At 47.4% G+C, this 25,481-nt stretch overlaps 1 protein-coding gene across 1 annotated transcript in view; it reads right to left on the bottom strand.

Annotated features, from left to right (window-relative positions):
• Positions 1 to 25,481, bottom strand: part of Mlxip (MLX interacting protein) — a 60,459-nt gene continuing 34,978 nt past the window's right edge. Inside the window, exons 2-17 of the mRNA XM_021163687.2 lie at positions 15,597 to 15,703; positions 14,833 to 14,918; positions 13,370 to 13,459; positions 12,960 to 13,001; positions 12,524 to 12,695; positions 11,768 to 11,857; positions 11,204 to 11,295; positions 9,617 to 10,271; positions 8,454 to 8,575; positions 8,164 to 8,320; positions 5,958 to 6,082; positions 5,369 to 5,467; positions 5,140 to 5,267; positions 4,818 to 4,941; positions 2,859 to 2,988; positions 1 to 2,131 (exon numbers count right to left, since the gene is read on the bottom strand). Coding sequence (XP_021019346.1) covers positions 2,010 to 2,131; positions 2,859 to 2,988; positions 4,818 to 4,941; positions 5,140 to 5,267; positions 5,369 to 5,467; positions 5,958 to 6,082; positions 8,164 to 8,320; positions 8,454 to 8,575; positions 9,617 to 10,271; positions 11,204 to 11,295; positions 11,768 to 11,857; positions 12,524 to 12,695; positions 12,960 to 13,001; positions 13,370 to 13,459; positions 14,833 to 14,918; positions 15,597 to 15,703 — 2,341 coding nt within the window. The 3' untranslated portion in view covers positions 1 to 2,009. The remainder of the gene's footprint in view (positions 2,132 to 2,858; positions 2,989 to 4,817; positions 4,942 to 5,139; positions 5,268 to 5,368; positions 5,468 to 5,957; positions 6,083 to 8,163; positions 8,321 to 8,453; positions 8,576 to 9,616; positions 10,272 to 11,203; positions 11,296 to 11,767; positions 11,858 to 12,523; positions 12,696 to 12,959; positions 13,002 to 13,369; positions 13,460 to 14,832; positions 14,919 to 15,596; positions 15,704 to 25,481) is intronic.

Here is a 25,481-nt window from a genome sequence, read left to right as displayed (position 1 = left end):
TTCACACAAACTCAGCCTTAAACATCTGAGAAAACAGGATGAAATTAACTCAGCAAAAAGGAGAGGTAGGCCAGAGAAGCAAAAGACCAAATCTTATACCCCGGAGAGTTGTAAAAACAGGGTTACTCCCCTACAAGGGGAGAGAGAGCCAAAGTCCTGCACAGCCATGTTGTGGCATGTGGCATGTGGTGTGTGGCGTGGGTGGAGGAAGGGCTGGGCTTCACGACATTCTCACAGCAGCGGCTTCATTTTTCTTCTTCTTACCACAGTGGCCTTCACCTTCTGAAGAACCATTTCACCTTGTCCTTGGGAAAAGGAGAGGTGCCTAGTGGGAGTGCCAAGGCCCAGCCTACATGCCTTGTGTTCTCCCCTCAACCTGTAAACACATTTTGGGGGACGGTTGAGGAGGGCCACCATACTATTCCCATACAGGACAGAAATTAGACAAGGAGCGAGCAACCGGTTAGGGGGTCCCAGCAGAACCGCTGACAAGGCCAGCAGCCCCTACCCTTTCTTTGTCCTCCAACTGCCTAGTCCAGGGCAGGCTTAGACCTCAGCAGGAGCTTCTGAATGGATCAGAAATTCAGGGGACATCCTGGGCTCCCCTCTTTCATGTGGTCTTCTCAGGACAGGCAGCTCGGTGAGGCAGAGTCAGGAGAAAAAGCCTACTGCCTGCTCTAGGTGTCACAGCAGGATAAAAAAAACATTCTTCCAGGAGGTACCCTTTACCGGGCTCCCTGAGTGCTGCAGAGAACACCTCACCACCTGCAGCATCTCAGAGGCAGCAAAGAGAAGGATGAGGGTCAGGTTCCCCCCTTCCCCTAACTTTTCCATGTCTCTACCATCTGTAACACATTGGGACATTTGAACCTTCAGACTCGTGCCGTCCTCCAAACTCCACTGGTTCAAATCTGAGCACAGCACTTTACCAGCTAGCCTCGTGGCAGCGTCATGGGCTGACTCCTCGACATCTTGCCTCACAGCATTTTGTTTCTTCCTCCTCATTCATGATGAGACAGACTTTAGTATGATGACATCTTTGGTCTGAGAACTGTCCTGGTTTGGAGCCCCAGGTAAACTTCAGATAAAAGACCTGGATGACAGCAGCATCATGGAGTGTGACCTTTGAATGCTAAAACCAAGGGGGACACCATCCCAGGAGTGTATCTGCCTCTCCCACAACTGCAGAGTCGAAGTGGGTGGAAAACAGGCACAGAAGGGCCCCAGCTTTGAGGCCTTAGAGGCTCTGGGCCGAGGCCCTGGCCATGTTGAAATGGCATGGCAACTGCAATGCAGATAGGACTAAAACATAGACAAGACAAGGCCTGGGGAGTTTCTGAGCCACACAACAGTTTGCATGGCTGGTGCCTTCTTAATCCTGTCCAGTTGGCCTCCACGCCCATTATTTTCCATGTGATCTCAGGGGTTTGTGGAGATTTCCCCTTCAATAGAACACACAAGGGAGGCAGTACATTCCTTTCTGCAGAGGTTGGAACAGTAATCCAGAGGATTAGGTGCTGATGGAGTCACAAGAGATGAAGAGACTTCACTGTTGCGACAGAGGCCAAAAAGTGTGCAGCGGTTGCCAGAGGAGCACAAGTAGATAAGGATGTGACAGGGGCCAAGTCTTGAAGTCTCAAGAATGGAATTTTAAGGACCTAGATGATCCCACCTGCAGGCACAGGCTGTCTCCTTGTTTTGTACTTGCTGGCCCTGGACCCCAATACAACTCCAGGCGGACAGGACAGGAACAGCCGATATTTCCCTTTGTCTGGGTCACCCCAAATTCGGGGGAGACTGATGACTGAGGTCACGGAGTAGGAGGTCACAGCAAAGGTTCCCAAGATGGGATACTGCTGTTGGCAGGCCTCAAACCTGCTTTAGACCTGAGCGCAGCATCCTGACAGGTGCAATGGGCCACTGGAGTCCAGGGCAGCCCTGAGGCGGTGTGTCAGGAAGGGTACGAGGGGGATCTCCAGGCATCTCATGCAGTCACATGCCAATTAAGCTTAGGACTCCCCCGATCTCTTGCCCATCCTGGTAACAGCCTCTGATGCTTGCTCGGGCAGCTGGGATGGATCCGTCAGGATGGAGGTGGTGGTACTCAGCTGTCGGAGGGTACTCAGTACCACTGTGAGACAGAGACAGAAGGCCGTGGTCAGAATGACAGGATGCAGATTCCATTCGTGTAACCCTAGGCAGTAATTCCCAAGCACCAAGGATGACGGCCAGAGTTCAACGGCAGGGAAGGGAAGAGTAACACGAGCCTTATTTTGGGAGCCTATGCAAATCCTGGCAGGAACTGCAAGAAACCCAAACAACTCTAGGCTAGTCCTGCTGCAAGAGTGTTGCACCTGCTGTAATACTGAACTTCTTCTTCTTCTTCTTCTTCTTCTTTTTTTTTTCTAGACAGAGTTTCTCTGTGTAGCCCTGGCTGTCCTAGAACTCACTCTGTAGACCAGGCTGGCCTCGAACTCAGAAATCCGCCTGCCTCTGCTTCCCAAGTGCTGGGATTAAAGGTGTGCGCCATCATGCCTGGCTAATACTGAATTTCTATAACATTTATACATGGTTGTAGATGTAGAACTAAATGAGAACTTAAATAACAGACACTAAATTCACCTAAGACAGTGTGGCAAATGGTAAATGTTCAATAAGGAAGTTGGTTCTGGTCAGGCTGGCAGGTCTGCTGAGAGCTTTCTGGATTCTAGGATCCCTTCAGTATTATCCTTATGCCTCTTGCAGAGCTGGCCTGGCTTTGTGCAGTTGAGTCTAAACTCTTCTAAACACTGACCAGGGAAGGGCTTGTCTCCCTCTGGGCCCAGCATGAAGTCCAAAGGCTGGTATTCTATACTCACTTGGCCTGAGGACAGGCAGAGAGCAGTGCTGATCCAGCCAGGAAAGCGCTGTGCGGTGGAACTCCTCCAAGCTGCTGGTGGACACCATCCCCTTGAAAGACTCAAACAGTGGCTTGATGATCATGCTGAACTGCAGGACGTGGGTTAAGGAGAAGGTGAACACGGAGGAGGGCTAAGGGGTGTACAGATACAGGAGGGCTCAGGCAAGCCAGGCTGACTGCTGACCTCCCTTCTGAATAATTGCCTACAGAAAACTGATCAGAGAGGAAAGGACAGATCAGTTATTGCTAGGCAAGATGTGCCCACCATGAGATTAAACTGTTTGCTCTTACTATGAATGATCTTTGAGTGGACACAAGACAGAAAGAACAAGTTTCTCCACCCACACAGGGGTAAGGACAATGAGGTGGACGTGAGAGCATAGGTCAGTCAGATACAGGAGACAGCTGTATGGGAAGCGAGGAGACGTGTGGGCTAGCAGGAGCGTGGGGAGCACACAACACTCAAGGCAAAGGGTCTGTCTGAAGTTGGAGCCAGTCTTTTGTGTTATGTACAACCTGCAAGCTCACCACTTCCTGCAGAGCTCCCAAGGATCTAGGATGGGCCCCACGAAGATATAAACGTTTCTCTTGAATTCTGATGCCTACAGTACCCACCCTGGCCTAGTAATGAGGAAACGGTCACTTTGTTGAAGCAGTTCTGACATGTGCCACATGCCACTATGCCCCCAGGCTCCATGGAAGGCAGAAAGTAAGAGAGCAAAGCAAATCCGGGAATGAGGCGTGCCAGCCGCCATCTCGAGTCAGGCTACAGCTCACGGACAGAGCTCTTACCTAGATAGTAGTGTCAAGTCTTGAGCTTCATCCTCACTATTAATAAAATATAAATACACAGACAGGAATGGCGGACATTTAGGAAGAGGCTATGTAGCACTGCACTACAACAAGCGCTTGCACAAGTCATCCCGTAACAGGAATACTGCCATCTCAAAGGCTGACGTCAGAGCAGCCGTGGCCAGATGATAGGGCCTGGCACCTGGGTGGACATACTTTATTAGGATACTTAAGACCAGGGGACACTAAGGCAGAGAAAAATCTGAGGTAGCAGGTTCCATCCCTGCCTATGTTACTCTGAAGGCCAAAGCAAAAGCATCATTTGAGTTCAGGAGTTCAGGATCATCCTGGGTAACAAAGACCTTTCTCTCAAGAGAACCAAACAAGGGACTGTGTGGCTTGGCAGTTATGTGTGCACTGCTCTAGAAGAGGACTCAAGTCAGCTCCTAGCCCTTGTGTCAAGAAGCTCACAACAGCCTATGACTTCAGCTCCAAGGATCCAATGCCCTCTTCAGACTCTTCAGGCACTTACACTTAATTCACACATTTATGCATAATTAAAAAACCCACAAATTATGATGAAAGTGAAGGAGGAGGAAGAAGAGGAGAAAGAGGAAGAAGGAGGAGGAAGAGGAAGAAGAGGAGGAGGAATAGGAAAAAGAGGAGGAGGGAGAAGAGGAGGAAAAAGAAGAATCAGAATTGAAGAAGAGGAGGAGAAGGAGGAAGAGGAGGAGGAGGAGGAAGACACATATCACCCTCACCTGGCGTTTGGCGACTCAGAAATTCGCTAAGCCCTAGTTTCCATCTCGGGCTCTACCTCTGTCAGTGAGCGGACTGAGCTGCCTGCCAGGCTGTTAGGGTCCCTGCTTCTCACCTTGCTGCCTCTGCAGTTATCTAGCTGCCTTTGTTTGCCCAAGACCTGGAGAGAAGAGCAAGTCATCTGCCTCCCTACCCCTTCCTGCAAACTTTTTGGATGTGATCTCCCCAGCCCCTAGGGCCAGCCCAGAGCCTTCTCTTCTCTGAGACAGAAAATAGCATTGCCAGCCCCGAGGGATACCCGAGAGCACTGTCTACAATTTTAGCGTGTTGCCTGAGGAAGAAAAGAGCAAGGAAAACCCAAAGATACAATCCAGAATTTCCAATTCTGCAGGATCCTGCTTTTCACATATTCATCAAACATGTCTTTCATGTGGTCAAGCTGGCGGCAGTTGACAGGGACTCCTGTGGCAGGTAGCAGCTGTTGGCAGGAGCTGAAACAATAGGGGATGCTATGGGGTAGGTGGTAGTAGAGGGGCACTGGGGACCACACAGGAAGGACACAATCAGAGACCAATGGGAGGAAGACAAGAGACCAAACTGCTGTAATACAGGCAGCAAAGGCCACCAAGGGTCCCCTGTGTTTCTGGGGCACAGAAGTGTGTGGGTGGAGGACTCAAATGGAACCTCACATGATGGTAGTGTTGAGTTCCTCGATCTCCTCCCGCAGCCTCCGGGCCTCCTCTTGCATCTGCATCCGCTCCTGCTGCAGCTTGGTGATGTACTCCATGGTCTTCTGCAGTGTGATGGCGTGGCTGGTCTGTGGAGAACAGGTGGCTGAGGGGTGGCAGTCCTTAGCTGGCCACTGACACATGGGAACGGTGCACTATCACCATGTCTTGTCACTCTCAGGGAACTTACCTGCTTGGAATTATTGGAGATCAAGCTATTCAGGGTGTTAAAGCCCATCCTGATATTGAAACGCCTTTTCTGTTCAGCTGAGATGTGCTTCTGCCGGTTCTATGGGGAAATCAATTGTCACTGAGACACAGGCCAGGCTTTACGCAATCAGCTTGCTCTTCCTACTGCCTAAAGTAATGCTGAGGAGCTCAAGAAAGACTGACAAGCAAGCCAGGGCCAGAAAACTGCAGGACAGGCAAATGGCTAAAGAGCTCTAAGAGGAGCCAGCAAGGAGCAGGCAGGACTCATGGGCCAGGGAGCACTATGTGCTCTGTCCCCTGCCTGCCACACTCGCCACTTCTCTACAATCCAGAGCTTGCAGCCCTGTTATGGCATGAGACTCCGTGCTGGTCCCTGGCCCCAGGAGGCCCACCCAGAGCTCTGAAGAGGCCTTAACCTTCATGGGCTTGTTGGTGGGATGGGAAATGGTTGAAGTCAATTTAATCTTAGTGTTTCTGGGGTTGTAATATAAGTTGGATCTGTGCCTCTCCTTTCCTGATGTTTTCTTCCTTCTTCAACAGAATCAAGATCCAAGAGAAATAAGCCATACCTTTAATGCAGCCACATTTTTGGGGTCTGTGGATTTCCCTGAGCAGTTGTTCTGGGGAGACTGAGGACTGGGACTTTGTTCTGACGGGCATGGAGAGGCTTGGCCTGAGTTCGGGCAGTCACGACCTGAGAAGAAAATGCTCTTAGCATGCAAGCACTTGAGAAGGGGACTGGAAAAATAAGAAGTGAGCTTGCCCTGTCTTGGCCCCACAGCTGTCCTCACCAACCAGAGGGCCTCCCAGCAAGTTCTCAGGCTTGGAAGTCCATTTAAAACCTTCTGTAACTACTCCAGAGGAAATAATTGAGAAACCCTTGCCCACATCCCAAAGGGAGTTGCTGTTTCCAAGGTGTGCTGGCTAATTTTGTGTCAACTTGACACAGCTGGAGTTATCACAGAGAAAGGAGCTTCAGTTGAGGAAATGCCTCCATGAGATACAACTGTAAGGCATTTTCTCAATTAGTGATCAAGGGGGAAGGCCCCTTGTGGGTGGTGCCATCTCTGGACTGGTAGTCTTGGGTTCTATAAAAGAGCAGGCTGAGCAAGCCAGGGGAGGCAAGCCAGTGAAGAACATCCCTCCATGGCTTCTGCATCAGCTCCTGCTTTCTGACCTGCTTGAGTTCCAGTCCTGACTTCCTTTGGTGATGAACAGCAGTATGGAAGTGTAAGGCGAATAAACCCTTTCCTCCCCAACTTGCTTCTTGGTCATGATGTTTGTGCAGGAATAGGAACCCTGACTAAGACACCAAGGCAACACCTGAGACAGGAAGTTAGATGTTGAATATGGATGGATTCTGCCCCATCCCAGGTATCAAACTACTCAGAGGAAAGGCTGAACTGCCAACCCAGGCCCTAAATTGCCACCTCAAGGCAGCCAGGGCCATTAGAGGCTTTTAAAGCAACAGCTCCTAGTTCCCGTGCTCAGCACATTGGTATCTGCTCTAATTTTGTTCTTTAAAATCTACATATTGCCAGGTGGTGGTGGCGCACGCCTTTAATCCCAGCACTTGGGAGGCAGAGGCAGGCGGATTTCTGAGTTCAAGGCCAGCCTGGTCTACAAAGTGAGTTCCAGGATAGCCAGGGCTACACAGAGAAACCCTGTCTCGNAAAAAAAAAGCTGGAAAAAAAATTAAAAAAAAAATCTACATATTTACTTTTTCTCACTCACTCTGAAAATGTTAAATAAAAAGTACTACTACCTTCTGACCCACACAGAATAGACCAGAGTACTACAAACCACACAGGCTTCTGCCCCATTCACTGCTGTCTCTTAGGAGTCATTTTCAAGGTCCCTTAGAATGTCCCTAGTGCGCTTCACTTCATTCTACCAAATGCTTCCAGTTACTTAATTTTTCTCCTGGATAATCAGGCTCCAGTGCACATCTCTGTATGCTGGGCTCGCTCTGCAGTCCCACAGGCAAGGGCAGCTTCCTTTCCCTGGATAACTTTAAAACTACTGAAGAGTCCCATTCTTCAAAACCTCCTGTTGGACAAGTCCACCAAGCCCTGTCAGCTGGAAGCCTTTCTTAGTCCCATCTTCCCAAGTAAGACCATCAGGAGCAGCCATGGTCTTAGCTAAGAAGAGGAGGGGTTAAGGTGCAGCCCAGGGGCAGACTATGCTGACATGTGCATTTTTCTAGCTATCTTCCCAGTATGGCACTGGAAGGAACCCAAGTTCTACTTGTAGCCCAATACTGATGTCACAGGACTCCTAGCCCTGACCTTTGACTTCACAAGTCAACAGGCAAAACCAGTACTGTCCTGACTGTTCTCAGTTGTAAGATGTGAAAATAGCCACAGACTTGCAGTAGTTTAGAAACCAGGAGGGAAGATGCTATGACTAGGAGCCTGCTGCTGGCTTCATGACTACAGCAACCCCAGGCTCAAATTTCCCAGACTGTGGACAAGAACTCTTCAGTCCCTTTTTTTTGATGGTAAGCCACTGTAAGCCTGGTCTTCTGAGTGTGGTTTCTTGAGTGTACTAGCTACCCATGCTATGACATGCCTGCCATCTTCTTTTCCTTTTCTGCTGGTGTGGCTACAACTACGCTGCTTCCCAGTAAGCATTTCCCCAGACTGTGCTATGAGCAGATGGAAGGTTCTGTACGCCCAGGCTTGCTTATGGGGGCCTGGGAATGGCCTCCTCAACCCAGAATAATCTGCTTATTTCCCACGAGGCCCTGACTGCCCCACTTGGGTGAATACTCACTAGAGCCCGTGGCAGGGACCTGGGGACTACCCCCATGCAGTGAGACCTGCTCGCCCTTCACCAGAGAGTCTTGTACTGTACTTGGAGAAAAGAGTCGAGAGACAGGGCTAGGCTGGCTGCTCGTGCTGTGGCTGAGGAACTCCGTGACTCCAGAAGCCTGTGGAGACACAGCAGAGAGATCTTGTACCACTGATGTAGAGCAGAGCAGAGCAGCTATACTGGCACACAAACACAGGCCACTCTAGGGAGACTAGAGGACACTAGAGGACTGCTAAGGCCAGCTCTCTTACCCTGGTGATGGCAGCAGAAGCAATGACCACATTGGATGGGGACACAGTAGATGCTAGAATCCCTTCTCTCTTCAGAGGAGCTGACGCCATGATCACCTTCTGCGGTTGGCCTGAGAAGGCAGCTGTAGGGATGAAGAGATGTGAAGGTAAGGGCCTGACCCTGTAGAGGCCTGGCTGTTACTAACAAAACTCATAAGCTGCAGCCAGCCAGGAAAACAGGACATCACACACCCTGCTGGTGAAGCATGTGGTTCCTCACCAACAGGGTGGGGAGACCAAGCCCCAGGGCATCTGGAAGATTTTTGTACTTTTTACTTGAAAGACTGATACTATAACCCCTAGAAAGAGACACTCATGACCAAGTGTTCTCAAATCATGTTTTCAAGACTCTTATTTTTATTTATTTTAGCTTCTAAATTATATTTTATTTATTCTATGTGGCACGCGTATGGTGTATATGTGCAGTATGTGTGTGCGCACGCATGCCCATGTGTGTAGATATGCACGTGCCATGGTGCACATGTCAGAGGACAGCTTGTAGAAACTGATTCTCACCTCCCACCATGTGGATGCCGAAGATCAAACTCTGGTTGTTAGACTTAGCAGTAAGTGCCTTCACTTATTGAGCCATCTCACCTGTGCAATTTTAGTCTCTTTAACTGGGGTCACCTTATATAACCTTGGCCGGCTGGGACTTACTCTGTAACTTAGACTGTCCTCAAGTTCAAATTCTTCCTGCTGCAACCTTTCAAGCGTTGTGTTTACAGATATGGGTCACCACACCCAGATCAAGACCTTTTTTTTTTTTAAAAAGAATTATTTATTTATTTAATGTATGTGAGCACACTGTAGCTGTCTTCAAATACCAGAAGAGAGCATCAGATTCCATTTCAGATGGTAGTGAGGCACCATGTGGTTGGTGGGAACTGAACTCAGGACCTCTGGAAGAGCAGCCAGTGCTCTTAGCCGCTGAGCCCTCCCTGCAGCCTGACCATACTACTTTTTGAAACATAGAGAATAGAAAGATAAACTGCACATCTGAATTATCCATATTGCTTTGTTGTATTTAAGTGGGAAGGGAGGTATTCCGAATGTAAAGCCTTAGAGAAAGGGAAACATTGCTCCCTAGGCAATTCTGGCTGACCACACCCCAACCAACTCACCTGGAGCAATGCAGGCATTCTTCAACACCAAGGAGACAGGCTCAGGTTTAGGAGCAGGCACTATTTTGGGGGGCTGCTTGTGTCTTACTCCAGTCAAGGACACAGGTTTGGGGTGTATAAAAGTTAAATGAGGTTGGGGAGGTCCCACGGCTGGTGGCTGGGGTACGGATGACAGGGCCAGAGCACAGGGGGATGAGGAGGGGGTCGGATGGTGCGCTGTGATAACAAGGCCCTGGTTCTGGCTGAAGGTGGTGGCAGAAGCATCATGAGTAAGGGTTGCAGAGGCTGTGTGGGTAATGACAGGGGTGGATTTGCTGACTCCAGCAAACTTGTGTGGCTGCAGGAAAGCTGGTGGGGTTGGGGGGTTCAGAGTAGGGGCGGGTGAAGGAACTAAGGGCAATGCAGTTGGAACAGGTGCTGGGGCGGGGCCAGGAGAAAGTAAGGTCATCGTAAAGACAGGGAGGAAGGGCTGTGGGACACTCAGTGGAGGCTCAGAGGGACCAAAGTCTGCAGGCTGAATAAACGGGTCCACAGTTTGGGATGTGCGTTCACAACCCTGGCCCTCTGTGGGATCCAGGGAGGGGGTTGCAGAAGATGTAATGAGGCTATTGGGCAGGCTTGCAGGAGGGAGAGCTGTATTTGGCAAGATGTTCCCCTAAGGAAGGAAGAGACATGAAGAAACAAAGCTACAACTTAATAATTAGCTTTAACTGTTTAGCCCTACATAGTACAAAGCTCAACTGTGGACATGGACACTGAGGGACCAAGGGACAGAAGTGCTATCTCCCAGGCCAAACTGCTAGGCTGGGGGAATAGACCTGTGCTCCCAATGTCAGCAGGGCTCTTGTTTCCATTAGGAACTAATGAGGACACAGAGCTCAGACAAAGCTGGATAGCACCCTAGGGATATCTGGTTTCTAGAGTCTAGTCGAGGTCTACCTACACACCCTGGTATCTTCTGTTACACAGCAGAAGCAGCCTAGACCACAGCTGCTCAGGGTTGCCCCAGGACAGCATCAAGTATCGACTTCCAGTCAGACCAGCTCTTCCTGAGTGGAAAAGCTATGAGGAATCACCTGTACAGATCTCAGTCTCTAGAGAAGAAATGATTATCTGCACTAGGTGGGCGAGGTGCCAGGTTCCTGGGTGACTAACTGAACACAGGACGAACCTGAGAGCTCCCCAGGGCAGAGAATTATGCCCCACTCAGCTCTCAGCACAACACCTGCAAGTACCTTTTAGTAATTGCTAGGGAAAAAGTGAAAACAATTACAACATATTTTTATTAGTGATCCATAATTTTCTTCTGCAACTAAACGTGCCTTAGGAAAGAGCTGGTGAACAAAGCTCACATGGACCTTACAGAGGAAACAACTCTGTTGGCTTAGTCTCCGCCTTGTGGGGATTAAGGACGCTTCCACAGAGGGTTCTGTAGCTTCTCTGCACATGCCTGTATAGCCAGCACTGGCTGGAGCAGTGGCCCCAGCCTCTGGCTAACTCGTGGTTACAGCATTAGACTAGCTCTGGGTATAAAGTCTGACGCTAGCCCTGCACCTGCCATGCCCGCTCCCCAGCTTCCTCCTCTACCTGAGAAGGTGGGCTGCTAGGATCTGCGGCAGGTAATGATGAAGGAGGAGGCAACATGGAGCCAAAAATGGATCGGCTGGAGGAGAAGAGATCTGGAAAAGAACACAGGAGTCTTCTGAACTCCATGAACTTAGCATTTTCTGAATTATGACACACAAACTGGGGTCTGGACCCAAACCTCGCCTCCCCAGATAACTTGTTTGGTAGAAAGAAGGCTCTGATTGGACCACTTGAAACACCAAGTGCTTCCAGGCAGAGCTCTGGGAGTCTGACCTAAATACAGAAACATTGCTGGGTGGTGGCTGTGTCACAGTGCCCTCTGCTGTCTAGTGGAGTAACTGCTGACAATCAAGGAAGAAAGCACTCACTGAGATGCCAACTTCCTTCTAATGTCCCAGGAAACTTTGCCAGGCTTTGCAGTTACTACCAACATCATTTTCAGTCTTAAAAACTTATAAGCCCCCCCCCCCACCAATTTCCAACTGTTCTCTCTCTAACAAGGGCACAAGTCTGATATGGGACGCGCAAGGGAGATCCTAGTATGATACTGCCCTCTGCCCTCACCCTGGAAAGGCTCGAAGGTGTCCATGAAGTCCAGGTTGGGCTGCAAAGGGATCAGGCCTGGCTGGATCATGTCTGCGTTTCCCAGATGTGCTGCAATAATTCCAAGTGAAAGAGGGGAACACTTTTACCTCACATAAGGTCAAAGGAAAACATACATTTAGTTCTGAACAGATCCTCCTGGTCCTCCTAAAAAAACGGTAGGAAGCTGGCTGGGATGTCTACATCCTCAGGGGTTTGTGGCTATTCTTAGATATGTTCTCTCTACCCTTGGAAGGCAGGAAAGACAGACAGTGTTGGGATCACCATGAGTAGCCCAACCTTCCACCCCGCTCTACACCACACAGCCCCGTCCTTGTTCTCACTTTCACTTGCAGCTCTTCCCTGAGGACTCAAGACTGAAGGCCTCGGGTGGGGATGCCATGTGCAGTAGTGCCCACCCTACAGCCTAGGCTTTGGTACTGACATATCCCACACTTATGCAGTAACATAAATATAAAATGGGTTGGGATCAGAGCCTGCTCCTTTCTCACAGTGGGACTAAAGGAACAGTGACCACTCTGTAAGGCTTCAGTCCCAGGCTCCTCTTATGCAACTGCACAGGACCCTAAGATAAAGAGCTTGAGCAATCTTTTTCTTTTCTTGCCTAGCCTAACTAAGTGCCACACAGCAGCTTAGAGGTACCCTGAAGCAAAGCCTGGCCCAGAGGAATCCTCATTGAGAAAGAAGCCACTGTCCAAGAACAGAGACTACACTTACCTATTTCTCGTGGGTTGGGCCAGGCCACGGGTTGGTGTGAAGAGAGTGTGGAGAAGAGAGTGTCGCTGAATTCTGACATGAGCATGTCTGTGTCCAGCAGTGAGTCCTCCTCCATGGGGACTGGGGTTTTCCAGCCATCCCCATGTTTATGCCAATACAGCATGTCATCGTCCTAGCGCCAACAGGGGAGAAGAATAATTAAAGGGCAGTTGAATTTATCTTCTCAGTCCTGGCAGGCATTAAAGGGTTGCTTCTTGAAAAAAGAGCAAGAGGGTAGAGGCATTGAGAGCTATTCCCTTAACCCACCCACCAGAGCGTGCCTGCTTTCGTGGGCACTTGCAGGACCTCCATGTGAGGAGCTGGCCCTGTGTCTGGCCTCCCACTCCAGGACTCACTCAGACATGGACAGACAGAGCCGCTTCTCAAGCTCACTCACCTGGGCCAGGCTAGAAAGGTCCTCATCCTTGTGCTGCTGCAGCTGTGGGCAAAGGGAGCAAGATGAAGCAGCCACTAAGAGCTCCGAGATGCCCGACTTCATCTCCCTATATGTGAGTGAACTCTCTGGGAAGTGAGCTGGGGAATGGGATCCTGCTGGCTGCCATCCCATGGATGTGGGCACAAAGAAGGAAACAGCTCTGTTCATGACTGAGGAAACCACAGCCACTACTTGGTGCTTAAAATGTTGAGTTCAATATTGCTCCATGTCCCATGACTGACGGGGCAGCTGTGGAGCCTAGGGTCTCAGGCCACATCCTGAATATCCTCCCATCTTCCATCTCTTCAACCCCCACCCCCAGTCCAGAGCTTCCAGAACATGCTCTTTTGAGAGCCCTGGCCAATATCTACCCTTTTCTTGAAGTAGGTTCTCCACTTGTGGTACTCTCGAATCACAATCTCAATGCGGCTTTTCCAGTACTTGCCCTCTGTGGTGATGGCCTACAACCAAGAGGCCAAAATGAAAAGCAGGTCTTGGATGATGATCAAATCACAGCCCATGAATACCCAGTATACATCACCGAAGAGGCCTCAGAGGGTTCTCTAGGTCATAAAATGCCCATGTTGTTTGAGAAACTACAGCTTCACTCACTGAGCACACCTCTTCTCACACCCTAGCTAAAAATGTATCTTCAACACCCAGGACCCCAGGGGTGACTGTGCACTGGGTACAGGGGAAGTACACAATACTCAGAGAGGTTGAAGGGATGCCGAGGATGCTAAGGAAATTCACAGGTGGCCCACAAATGCCCCTTTCAGCAGCAGCTGCCATGGGAGAAAATGAGCGCTGGTGAGATGGATCAGTGGGTAAGGGTGCCTCTCATCAGCCTGATGACCTCAGTTTGATCCTTGGGACCCATGTGGTGAAAAGCAAGGACTCTCAAAAGTTGTCTTCTGACCTCCACATACATGCTGTGACACATGCATACACACACACACACACACACACACAAATAAATAAATCTAATATACATTTTTTAAATTTTACTTTTAGGGAGGAGGTATAGCTCAATGGTATAGACCTTGCCTGACATGTAAGAGGCCCTGGATTCTGCCCTTTAGAAGTACCAAAATAATAAGACAAAATAAAAATGAGCCACTTTTTCTTTAATCTCTTTTCATCTTCTAGCTTTAAGTTTTTGTTTGTTTGGCTTGGTTTGGGGTTTTTTTGTTTGTTTGTTTGTTTTTAAGATAGAGTCTCATGAAGTTCAGGCTGGCCTCAAACTCTCTATGTATCAAGAATGGCCTTACACTTCTGATTTTCCTGACTCTCTATCCCAAATGCTGGGACTACAGGCTTTTGACACCATGCTCAGTTTGTGTGGTGATAGAAATGGAAGCCAGGGCTTGGAGCACACTAGGAAAGCACTCTACCAAGTAAGCTGTATCTGCAGCTGATGTGGAGAAGCTTGCGTTCTCCCTAACTTCTTCTAGAGTGGCTCTTTGCCTGTGGTCCTGGGGATGGGACCTAGAGCTCTTGTTCTGAGTTACAGCTTACTAACTGCTCCACAGCCAGTCCTTCCTGAGTAACTCTCAGAAGAAATACCAATTTTAAGTGAACGAAGAGAAAGAGGCCCTGTAAGGTCAGTTTGCCTAAGGATAGAATCTCTGCAGGCTGGAATCTGTTGAAAGGCTACCCCTCCTCCTCCAGGTCATGTTAACTAATAGGACAGCACAGGCTTCCCTGTTCTCTACAGTTTCTGCCAAAGAGCTTGGTCCTTTGGTGGGTTTATCTTCAGAAATAAAGGCAATTTTCCTTTCCCAGCATCCTCCTTCCTACCTACCATCTATTCAATTACTTGCTGGTTAAATACCTCTGGCCGACGGTGTTCATCTACATCAACAGAGCCATCTAGTGGGGTAACAAAGTGGCACACAGGATTCTTGCGCTTCTCCAAATCTGGGTTGAGAAAAGAGAGACATCATAACTGTACCAAGATCCCTAATGGACCTCTACCCAAACTGCTACACCCTGGAATGTTATTTCCTTCTACCACTGAAGAAATGTAGAGTTCTGAGAAATAAAAGCATGCAGACCCAAGGCAACAAATGGCAGTAATATCTGAGTAAGAAATAAAGTTGCTCATCAACACAAAGGCAGCCAATGAGCGGGAAGAGCCCACCCTACTCCTGAAGCCTGCATCCTCCTATCCTCAACCTAGCCAAGGACAAGAGCTGTACAGCAGTATCTGTCTTCTTAAACTGCTGGAAATAGAAACTGTTCTTTGGCTCTTCAAATGTCACCTCTTGGCTACATTCTCCCATCTCTCCTAAAAAGAACCCATTACTCCTGAGGGCCAAGTACCCAGCATGCATTTGTGGTCAGTGAGGGTCTCACGTCTGCCCTTCAAGACTTTGCTCTGTTAGGTGACTGCCTGATGGCTGGTAACTGCCCTGCTTCCTGGGATGTGTTCTAGCTTGATTTCTCATCACATAGACTACGCATGAAAGATTCAACTGAAAAGAGCAGGCTATGGACCCAAGATGCTTAGGCCTCCAAGATGTAGCGCTCTGATGCCACAGAACTGAGGTCCCTTGGAGCATAACACACCATCTGCCTGGCAGGCAACACACTTACACTGCATATACCATGCTCTCCAGATGGCGTTGTTGAGCCGGATCTTGTCCCGCCACTGGAGCTTCAGGCCCTTGAAATTTTTCCACTTTGGAGACACTAATTTCCCACTGGAAAACAAGACAGAGAAAGAGTCAGTCGCTCTTCAGAAAATAAAATGCAAACCAAATCATTCCAGACTGGAGAGCCCTGAATTGAACCATTTATAGGCCAGGCTTGACAGAACAGTCATTCTGGGATTTCTTTAGAGCATTTGGGGAGAGTGGGGTGTGACAATATTTGGGCTTAGAGGACATGCTAAGAGGGTGATCACACATGTATTTCCTGTATTCTTTGGGAACCTGCATACTCTTAAAATTTCTTATAATTCAACTGAGAAGCTATGTTGCCAGGCATGGCGGCACACATCTTTAATCCCTACACTCAGGAGGTAGAGGCAGAGGACTGAATTCAAGGCAGCCTAGACTAATACAGATTAACAGTGGAAACTAGACACTTTACCCCGCAACAGGTCTTAGCCACTTGTGTTATTCTCAGTCACCTCTAGCCTATCTCAAGCCATCTGAGGAAGTGATCCCTCTTAGCTGCTGAGGTAGCTGCTGGCATAGCACCTGGGAAACTCAACTGCCAAGATGGCTGTGCCACCAGGGAGCTCATGTTGCCTGTTACTAGCCTAGTTAGTGAGTGCTCTCAACTTACTGTACAAGAACTTCTTTGGATTTATTTATAAGTGTGTGTGTGTGTGTGAGAGAGAGAGAGAGAGCGAGCGAAGAAAGACAGAAACAGAGACAGAGAGACAGACAGATGCGTGGGTACCATGGAAGCCAGAGGAGGGCTTTAGGCCTTCTGGAACTGGAGTTACAGGTGGTTATAAGTCACCTGATGTGTGTACTGGGAACTGAAGTTAGGACCTCTGGAAGAGCATCAAGTGTTCTTAACTACTGAGTCATCTTTCCCGGATCCAATTCTTGGAGAATTTTGAGGCATACTCTTACATTAAAGATAGCACTAATGGGAGCTTTGAGGTGCTGGAGCCCCTTCTGCTCGGTGTCTAACACACATGATCATTACTCTTTCTACTTGGTCTTACACCATCTGCTCTGGGCCAGTGCTGACCTCTCTCTCCTAGGCCTGATGGGTTGAGACAGTAAGACTCTATCTTTAGTTCATATGGTGCTGAAAAACATCTACTTGATGGCAGGTCACAGCTTTGCCCCTTATCTAAACCTACTCAGAAAGGTCACACAAGTGGCAGAGATGTACCAGTCAAGGAAGCAGAAGCAGTCAAAGAGGCAAGACATAAAGTGAACCCGAAAGCTTGGGATGTAAGGAGAGTTTCCCATTAAATACCTGGCAGAACTCTTCATCTTTCCACCCACACTATCAGTGCCCAGGCTGTGGATTGTGAAACAGAATGAGATGGCCCCAGCAATTCAAAGATAGTTCAGCCATTAAAGAGTGATTGCTGCTGCTCTCACAGAGGACTGGTGTCCAGTTTACAGGACCCAGATGGTGGCTTACAATAGCCTGTAAGTCCAGTTTCATAACATTGGATGTCTTCTTCTGGTTTCCACAGACACCAGACATGCAATGCATTTACAAACATGCAGGCAAACCACTCATACACACAAAATAAAAATAAGCATTTTTTTAAAAAAAGAAAGAGCACAGTGACCCGTCCCTAAAGTGTCCCAGCACATCCTCTTAGCATCTGAGAACACAACGATAGCAATAGTCTCTGGTCAAAGGTCAGAAACCTGAAGAGTTTTCCACCTCCTCTTTCAGCTGCCACTCCAGAGGCATGCCTAACCTGCCCATGTAACTGATCAGCTCCGTCTGTGACCATAAGGCCCTAGCTAAGGGAATGGAGCCTGTACTCCCTCGGCCCCAGCTGTGCAACTATGTTGGCAAGGGGTGTTCTGGTGCTTCTGTCTATAGAGTATAATCACAACAATGCCATCTCCTCCATAGTGGTTTAAATAAGGGTTAGTTGAAGGTATGTCTGTTTATGTGTATGTACACCCACCCACACATGCACACACATGGAAGAGGGAGATGGAGCAGACACTTGAGGATGCGGTCACAGTGGCAGGGCCATGGGCTTTCTTTCTATTTACTCGCCCAGGAGCATTCAGCACCTACTCTGTGAAGAAAGATCTAAGAGCTGAGGAAGGATAGAAGTGAGAACGGGCCCATGCCATCCAGGAGTTGTGTGAGAGAACACCAATGCAGGGGCTAAAACCTAAGCTGAGGCCAAGGAGAAGCGAGGAGGCACTGCTCCTGCTTGGCTGGTGACTATGACGAGGTAACAGAAGTGGAGCTCATCAGAGCTGTAAGAGCCAGTGGGCTAGTCCAGAGAAGGCTGCAGACAGAGCCTGTCTTCAACAAAGTCAGTCTGTCTTCCCATCGGGAGCAAGGTCCTCTAGCAATTTCAGGTCTGGCCAGTGTGCAGTTCTAGTATTCAAATGAAATTAAGGAGCAGGTCTAAACTAAAAACACGTTTTCTATAACTGATACTCCTTTCTTGTGACCCCCAGGAGTCCATGGTTGTGCCATGTGCTCGTTAGTACCAGAGTCTGACTGAGTACTATCTCAGAGATGACTTCAAAAGACCTACAAAGAGCTGTGTTGGACCCATGGCTCCAGGAAGAAACAGATGTTAGTGCCCTCTCAAGATCTGTGAGAGTTAACCAGTAGGCTAACCTAGGCCAATCATACCTCCGCTGTGCACCTATGAAAAGGGGGCAGTGTGCTGTCAACCTCTTCCCCATCAGACTACACACACAGCTCTGGCAGGTAGGAATCATGATGAGAGTAGCAGGTACAGAAAAGGATACTGACCTATATATAAACCGTGCAAGCATTCCTTGGTTCTCCCCAGCCGCTTGCTGAGATGTTTCTCTTATTCACAATACTTGTGGCAAACAAAGTCAAATTTTAGCATTTCTAAGCCTCTACCATCTCATATTTCTGCAACATCTCTACAGCCAGCAAGTGGTGCTATACACACATAAAGAAACTAGTCCAAAACCCTGTCTGGTACACAGAATGGATGACTGACAAGTCCTACACCATCGCTCATAGTTACACGATGGCAAAAGTTACAAAGTGATGAAGGCTGGGGAGTGCAGCTCAGTGGTGGATGTGTTATAATTTCTGTCTGTTTCTTTCCTAATGTGCTCTCTGGCACCTCACAAAGGGAAGAGGGGCTATGTGTATAGGAGCCCTTCTTACACCACAAGTCGAGTTTCCCACAAAACTAGGAAAAGCTACTTTAAAAGACTCCATAAGGCAGCAGTAGAGGCAGTCACTCCATGAGAAAACACCAAAAGCAGGGCACCCAAAAGCCTCTGATCAGGTTTCTGCTTCCCACCCTGATCTACACATCTTTCAGACAGTCCAACTATAAGCCTTCTTTAAATTATAGCCAGAAATACTAGAGAGCTTGTGAGATCACTGGCCCTGTACCTGGAAGTTTCTTCTACCCCATACTTCTGAACCGTGTGCTTCCTGTGTCATGGCCATGACTACAAGGGACATTTGCCAGGTACTTATCCCAGCCTCCACCCCACGAGACAGCCATGGTCTAGCTCTTACTCATTTTAGGACTGCTGGCCCAGTGCTTCTAAACCCAGTTATTAAAACAATTGCTTAATGTTTCCATGAAGGCGTCTTCATACACTCTGCCCCTTACCCCCCTTCCTAGAAGGAGGGTTCCTGACACAAAACAGGAAGTTCACAGGACAACAAAGGCCCCTCTTAAAATTTTGTTGGATGGAGTTAGCAAACCATGAATTCTTCAGCGGTCTGGCAAGAGACTGCTTTGGAATGAAAATTAAAGTGCAAGCCTCAGAAGGAAAGCACTGGGCTATCAAGAACACAGGAGGGCAGGACTGGATCACGGATTCTGCTCGCTGGGGTAAATTAGACACCGACTCTTACTCATTCTCTCCAAAAGGAAGCCAATAGAGAGAGTACAGGCTGCTGATTACAGCTCTGGGTCCACTCACTGATCAATTCAACCGCATCACCTCTTCACTTGTCCTGATGATGTTCCTGAACATCCACTGGTAAAGCCCCCCCCAGCGCTAAGGGAAGCAGGCACGGACGGCCAGGTCCTGCTCCACTCTCCTTTCCTCTCCGTTGGGGAGCAAGCTGCTCACGCTCACCCTGCTTGTCTACTTGAGAGTGGACATGGAAAAACAAATAACTGCAGCCAGCGACTCACTCACAATTCTATCCAACTGTGACCAGCAATAAAGATAATATTTTGATCATCATCTGTTAGTTTTGTTTGTTTGTTTGTTTACTAGTTATTGTTTTGTTTTGTTTTTTAATTCTGGGGGATTCAGTACAAGTCTGAATACTTGATATGAGATTTCCAGTTCCTATCTCTTCCTGTTTTCCCAAATATCAACAGGCAGGCTTTGCCAACACACATCCTGATCTGGAGAAGTTGGGTGGTTCCAGAGGGAAAGTCTGCAGAATTTGATACCTGACTGCACCCCAGGAATGAGTTATTTGCCTATTCTACCAGTTACCTAAGGAGAAGCTCTACTTCCTGACAAGTCCCGGGGTGCGGATATTAGAGTAACCAGCCGACGGGAACACGTGGCTGAGAATCACCAAATCATAAGAGTTTCCCATGCCAAAGAAGCCAAAGCACGCAGATAGAGTATCCCAAACAGATGAGAAATCCTTGTTGTGTTCTTAATGATATAATTTCTAACTATAAGAGATAAAGATGGGGTCCTCAAAGTTTACAGAAAGAGACTGTGTAGAAAAGGTCAGAACAAAAGTAACAGCTACAAGTCTCCAGAGCAGCATATAGGTGTGGGTGTGGGTGAAAAATGAGTTTAAAAAAAATTAACCTTAACTTCTTTTCCTTTTATATGTGTGCTAAAACACATTACAAAATTTATAATTTTAACCATTTTAAAATATGTTCAGTGCTACTACTACCATTCACAACCCTGTGCAACAATCATTACTATAAAGTTCTATAGCCTTCCTTGCCATCCTCAAACTGTTACAGCTATCTATCTAGCAATCTGGTCCTGTCTTAGTTACGGTTGCTACTGCTGTGAAGAGACACCAGGACCAAAGGAACTCTATAAACAAAAACATTTAAATGAGGCTGCCTTACAGTTCAGAGATTTAGTCCATTATCTCATGATGCCAAGACATGGCCACCATGTCTCCAAAGCTCCAGCTCTGACCTCTGCTATTTGTTTGTTGTTTATTTATTTATTGTTGTTTTTTCATTTAATTGACTAGATCTTGAGGACCCTGTCTCAATCACTAGATTAATCCATTGATAGATAGTTACACTCTGCTGGCATTATTGAGTGATTATGAAAGTTAAGAGGAAGTGTCTGGCTGGAGAGATGCTCAGAGGCTAGAAGCACTTGCTGCCCTTTCAGAAGACCTGAGCTTGGTTCCCAGCACACACATGGTGGCTCACAACCATCTGAGAACCTCTGGCCTAGACGAAAGGAAGTAGACTGGACAAACACCCCAGAAAGACCTTGTCCCCAACTTCGTCTTGTCTGTGTACTGCTTCCTGACCACGATGAGGTAAACTTTGCTCCACCATGTCCCTCCACACCTCTGAAAAACCTATACCAGAATACCTTTCTCCCTTAAGATGTTCTCTCAGGTACAACGAGACAGCAGCTAACAACTACCCACATTTACAAGCCAGCTCGAGACAGAGAAGAAAGATCTCATCATTGAATTGGCACTGAGGACAACAACAGGCAAAAACAACCGAGTGTTCATGAAGTGCAAGCTGACAACTTTCTAATCATACTTTACATGTTTCTTTAAGCGAGATCTATTCTGCAGGAATTAATTCCACAAATCCATTCAAACATGGGCACAAAGCCAAAAGGGGATATTAAGTTGTAAGAAGAGGTTAGAAATGAAGTACATATTCAATAAAAGAGATTTTTTTAAAATATGAGTATATCTACACAGTTGAACATTCTGAGATAATCAAAAATATACTTGTGCTGATATAAAATGCTGATAAACAGGCAAAATTTTATACAAGGCATTGCTAAATGAATAAAAATAATAACAAGCAATGAATTATAAAACATGGCTTCCTGGTTTTAAACTATACTGGGGATTGACCCCAGGACTTTAATCTGGTGCAATTCCATTGAACTAAACCCTGGCTCCATTTGTTTTGGTTTCTAAGAATTACCTATGTGTATATTTGTGTGTCTGCGCAAGCACATGTACACACATACACAGTGTCTGCAGCAGTCAGATTATATCTGTATGTCTGTGTACACACACACACAGTGCCTTATGTATCTCTGTATGTCTACACACACACACACACACACACACACACACACACACACAGCCTGCAGCAGTCAGATTCCTTGGAGCTGCCTGGAGTGGATGTTGAGAACTGCACTCAAGTCTGCTGGAAGAGCTCTTAACCACTGAGCCATCTCTCTAGGTCTCCACATACATACAAAAGGGCGAGGGATAAAAATCAACTAATTAAACATAGGAATGCGTTATTTTTTTAAAATAAGGGGAAAAAGTTCAGGCACAGCCTTATAAGGCCTTCTAGTTAATCACAGAAGGCAAGTAGCCACACACAGAGACAAAAACTTGTGACTGAGTGAATTCTGTGCACAAACCCAGCCAGGCAGATAGTGGTTATTAAATGCTGCCTTTAAAGAGTGAACAGAGGGATAATAATGTCCCATCTTGTCTCTCCTCCAGAGCTCCAACTCTTTTGCTTCAAAGAGTCATTTCTGTTGGCTTGTCTTGGGATCTGGCCTTGATCCAAAGGCTATCAGAGCCAAAACTAACAGGCTGAAGAGGGACAAAGACGTATTGAGGAGCCAGGACATGGGGACTAGCTACCGCAAGTACAATGCAAAAGTCACCCTGGCACCCCTCCAGCAGACGACCTCCTATAGAAGCCAGGGACACTTTCAGAACCTACTCCTGTGTCTGAAACTCATCTTCCTTGGGGGCCACTTGGCATCTTTGCTTTTAAAACTGAAGTGAACATGCTGTGGAGAAGTTGGCTTTGAGGATTGAGGCAGCCGAGCTCAGGAACATGGGCCAAAGGGCCCTGTTTTAGAGAGAACACCAGCTGTGTGGGAGCCATGGGTGAAGACAAGTAAGTCACCTGTGCTGGTACATTTGTGCAGATTTACATTTGTCCTTAGGCAAAAAGTGCAGGAAATTAACAGTTTCACAAACACAAAAGGTATGGCAACCTGAGTAAAAGCTGGACACAATTTGCCTTGCTAGTGGTATGGCCTCACTTACACCCCTTCATTCTGTCATCTTTACTGACCCGTGCTCTTGTCATCCACATGAAGGGACTGTCCCAGACCCATACCACTTCTAAGCAAATGCAGAAAGCAGAGTGGCTTGAGGAGCAGGTAATGAGGCCAGGGGTACAGTATGTGCCTAGAAAGCACAGTGGTCCACCTCTAAACAAGTCACATGAGCTGCCTGCCTTACAAAATGGCAATGCTCTGCTAGCGGTGGTGTCTCCCGTACTTGGAAGGCAGAGGCAAACAGATCTCAGTGAGCTCCAGGATACCCAGGACTACAGAAAAACCCTGTCTTGAAAAAAATCAAACAACAACCACAACAACAAAATGGCAAAGCTATTCACTGTGTGGGAGCACTGGTGGACCACAAGAAGGATCTGTGTTTGGCACAGAATAAGGGCTGTTCCTGTTTCTGGTATTTAAAGCATTACATTCTGGACCTAACTGGACTCGCAGTTCATTATCACTTAAAGCCACAGTCAAATGTTCCTGCTGGAGGTGCTGCTTAGTGGCAGAGCATGATTTCAGCATGCTCAGACTCTAGGTTCATATACTAGTTTAGGGGTGGTCGAGAGGCCTATGTGCCAGGAGAATAAACTTGAACCTAGAACCCTGAGTGAGTGCTCCTAATTACTCCAGAATAGGTACAGAACCAGATTTTGGAGGTGAGATGGGGGTGGGGGCAGTGATAGACTCATTTAATTTGCATCATTTGTTAAAGAACTTCATAATTAATACAATCTCTGTAAGACTGGGTGTAACATGAGTTCCTGTAGGCCAAGTACTAAAGTGGTTCAAACAGGAAGAGCACCATGAGTTTGAGGTGTGTGTGCGTGCGTGTGTGTGCGTGCCATCCTACTAGCCCTACATGGTTTTCCACCATCCACTGAGATGTTAGTCTTTTTTCTAGTTGTAAAATTACAGTAATAATTACCATTTGTGAAGTTTCTACACACATTACTCCTAGCTTTGTTTTCCTTCCTCTTTTATTCTGAGCTGGTAATTTAACCCAAGTTCTCCTGCAATAGGAAAATCTATCCCACTGAACTACCAGCACGGGCTTCTGGTTGTCTTTATTTATCTTTTCTTTTCTTTTCTTTTTTTTTTTTTTTTTTTTTTTTTTTTTTTTTTTTTTTTTTTGGTTTTTNNAGACAGGGTTTCTCTGTGTAGTCCTGGCTGTCCTGGAACTCACTCTGTTGACCAGGCTGGTCTTGAACTCAGAAATCCGCCTGCCTCTGCCTCTGCCCCTCTGCCCCTCTGCCCCTCTGCCCCTCTGCACCTCTGCACCTCTGCACCTCTGCCTCTCAAGTGCTGGGATTAAAGGCGTGCGCCACCACTGCCAGGCCTCTGGCTGTCTTTAGAAGACTGCACACTGTGTAATGAGACCCGCTGCTCCTCTCTTTCCTTCCCTGCTTCCCTCCCTGCCCACCTGTTCCATTTGCAAACGGAGCTGCTTGTTCGTTAGATGTGCCATCTTATAGCCCTCTGTTTGTTTGTTTATTTATTATTTATTTTTCTCAAGAAAGTTTCCTGTGTAGTTCTGGCTGTCCTGGATCTAGCTCTGGAGACCAGGCTGGCCTTGAATTCAGAGACCCGTCTGCCTTTGTGTCCTGAGTGATGGGATTAAAGCTTGTGCTACCACTGGCTAGCCCGCCTCGCGCTCTCTCAAGTTCTGTCTCTCTCTGTCTGTCTCTGTCTCTCTCAATAAGATCTTATCACTGCTGGCATGGTGTATGTGGGTGGCTGGGTGGGTATAGACTTGCCTGGTATTCTTCTGGAGGTCAAGAACCCTGGAAACTCAGTTCTCTTCTTCCACAGTTTCCTGGGTTCCAGGCATCAATCTGAGGTCACTAGGCTTCTACAACAAGCACCTTTATCTACTGAGTCATCTTGCTGGCCCAGAGATTAGTTTTCACTTTTATCTCTTTTTTACTATTTATTTATTTATTTTTGGTTTTTTGAGACATGGTTTCTCTGTGTAGCTCTCACCATCCTGCAATTCACTCTGTAGACAAGGCTGGCCTTGAACTCAGACTGCCTGCCTCTGCCTCCCAAGTGCTACAATAAAGGTGTACATCACCACTGCCCTACTTATCTTTTGAAATCTTTTCAATGTTGTTAATTTTTAAAGAATATTCTACACTCACATCGAATGAAATATCAAACAACAGCAAATATTAAAAGGAATACAAGTGAAACTGGGTAATTTTACCATCTAGAAATAACATTGTTGGGGTTAGGGATTTAGCTCAGTGGTAGAACACTTGCCTAGCAAGTGCAAGGCCCTGGGTTCAGTCCTCAGGTCTGAAAAAATAAAATAAAATAAAAAGAAATAACATTGTTCAAATTTTAGAGAAGTCAGGCATAGTGAAAGAGTCTCACGTAGGTGAGACTGAGGCAGAAGGATCATCTAAGTTCAAAGACAGCCTGGGTTACACAGTGAGGTCTCAAATAGCCTAAGCTACAGCAAGATCCTGTCGAAAGAAAGAAAGAAAGAAAGAAAGAAAGAAAGAAAGAAAGAAAGAAAGAAAGAAAGAAAGAAAGAAGAAAGAACGAGAGAGAGAGAGAGAAA

This window comes from Mus caroli, chromosome 5 (genome assembly GCF_900094665.2).
Source record: "Mus caroli chromosome 5, CAROLI_EIJ_v1.1, whole genome shotgun sequence".
NCBI lineage: Eukaryota > Metazoa > Chordata > Mammalia > Rodentia > Muridae > Mus > Mus caroli.
This window is presented reverse-complemented; position numbering and strand designations above follow the sequence as displayed.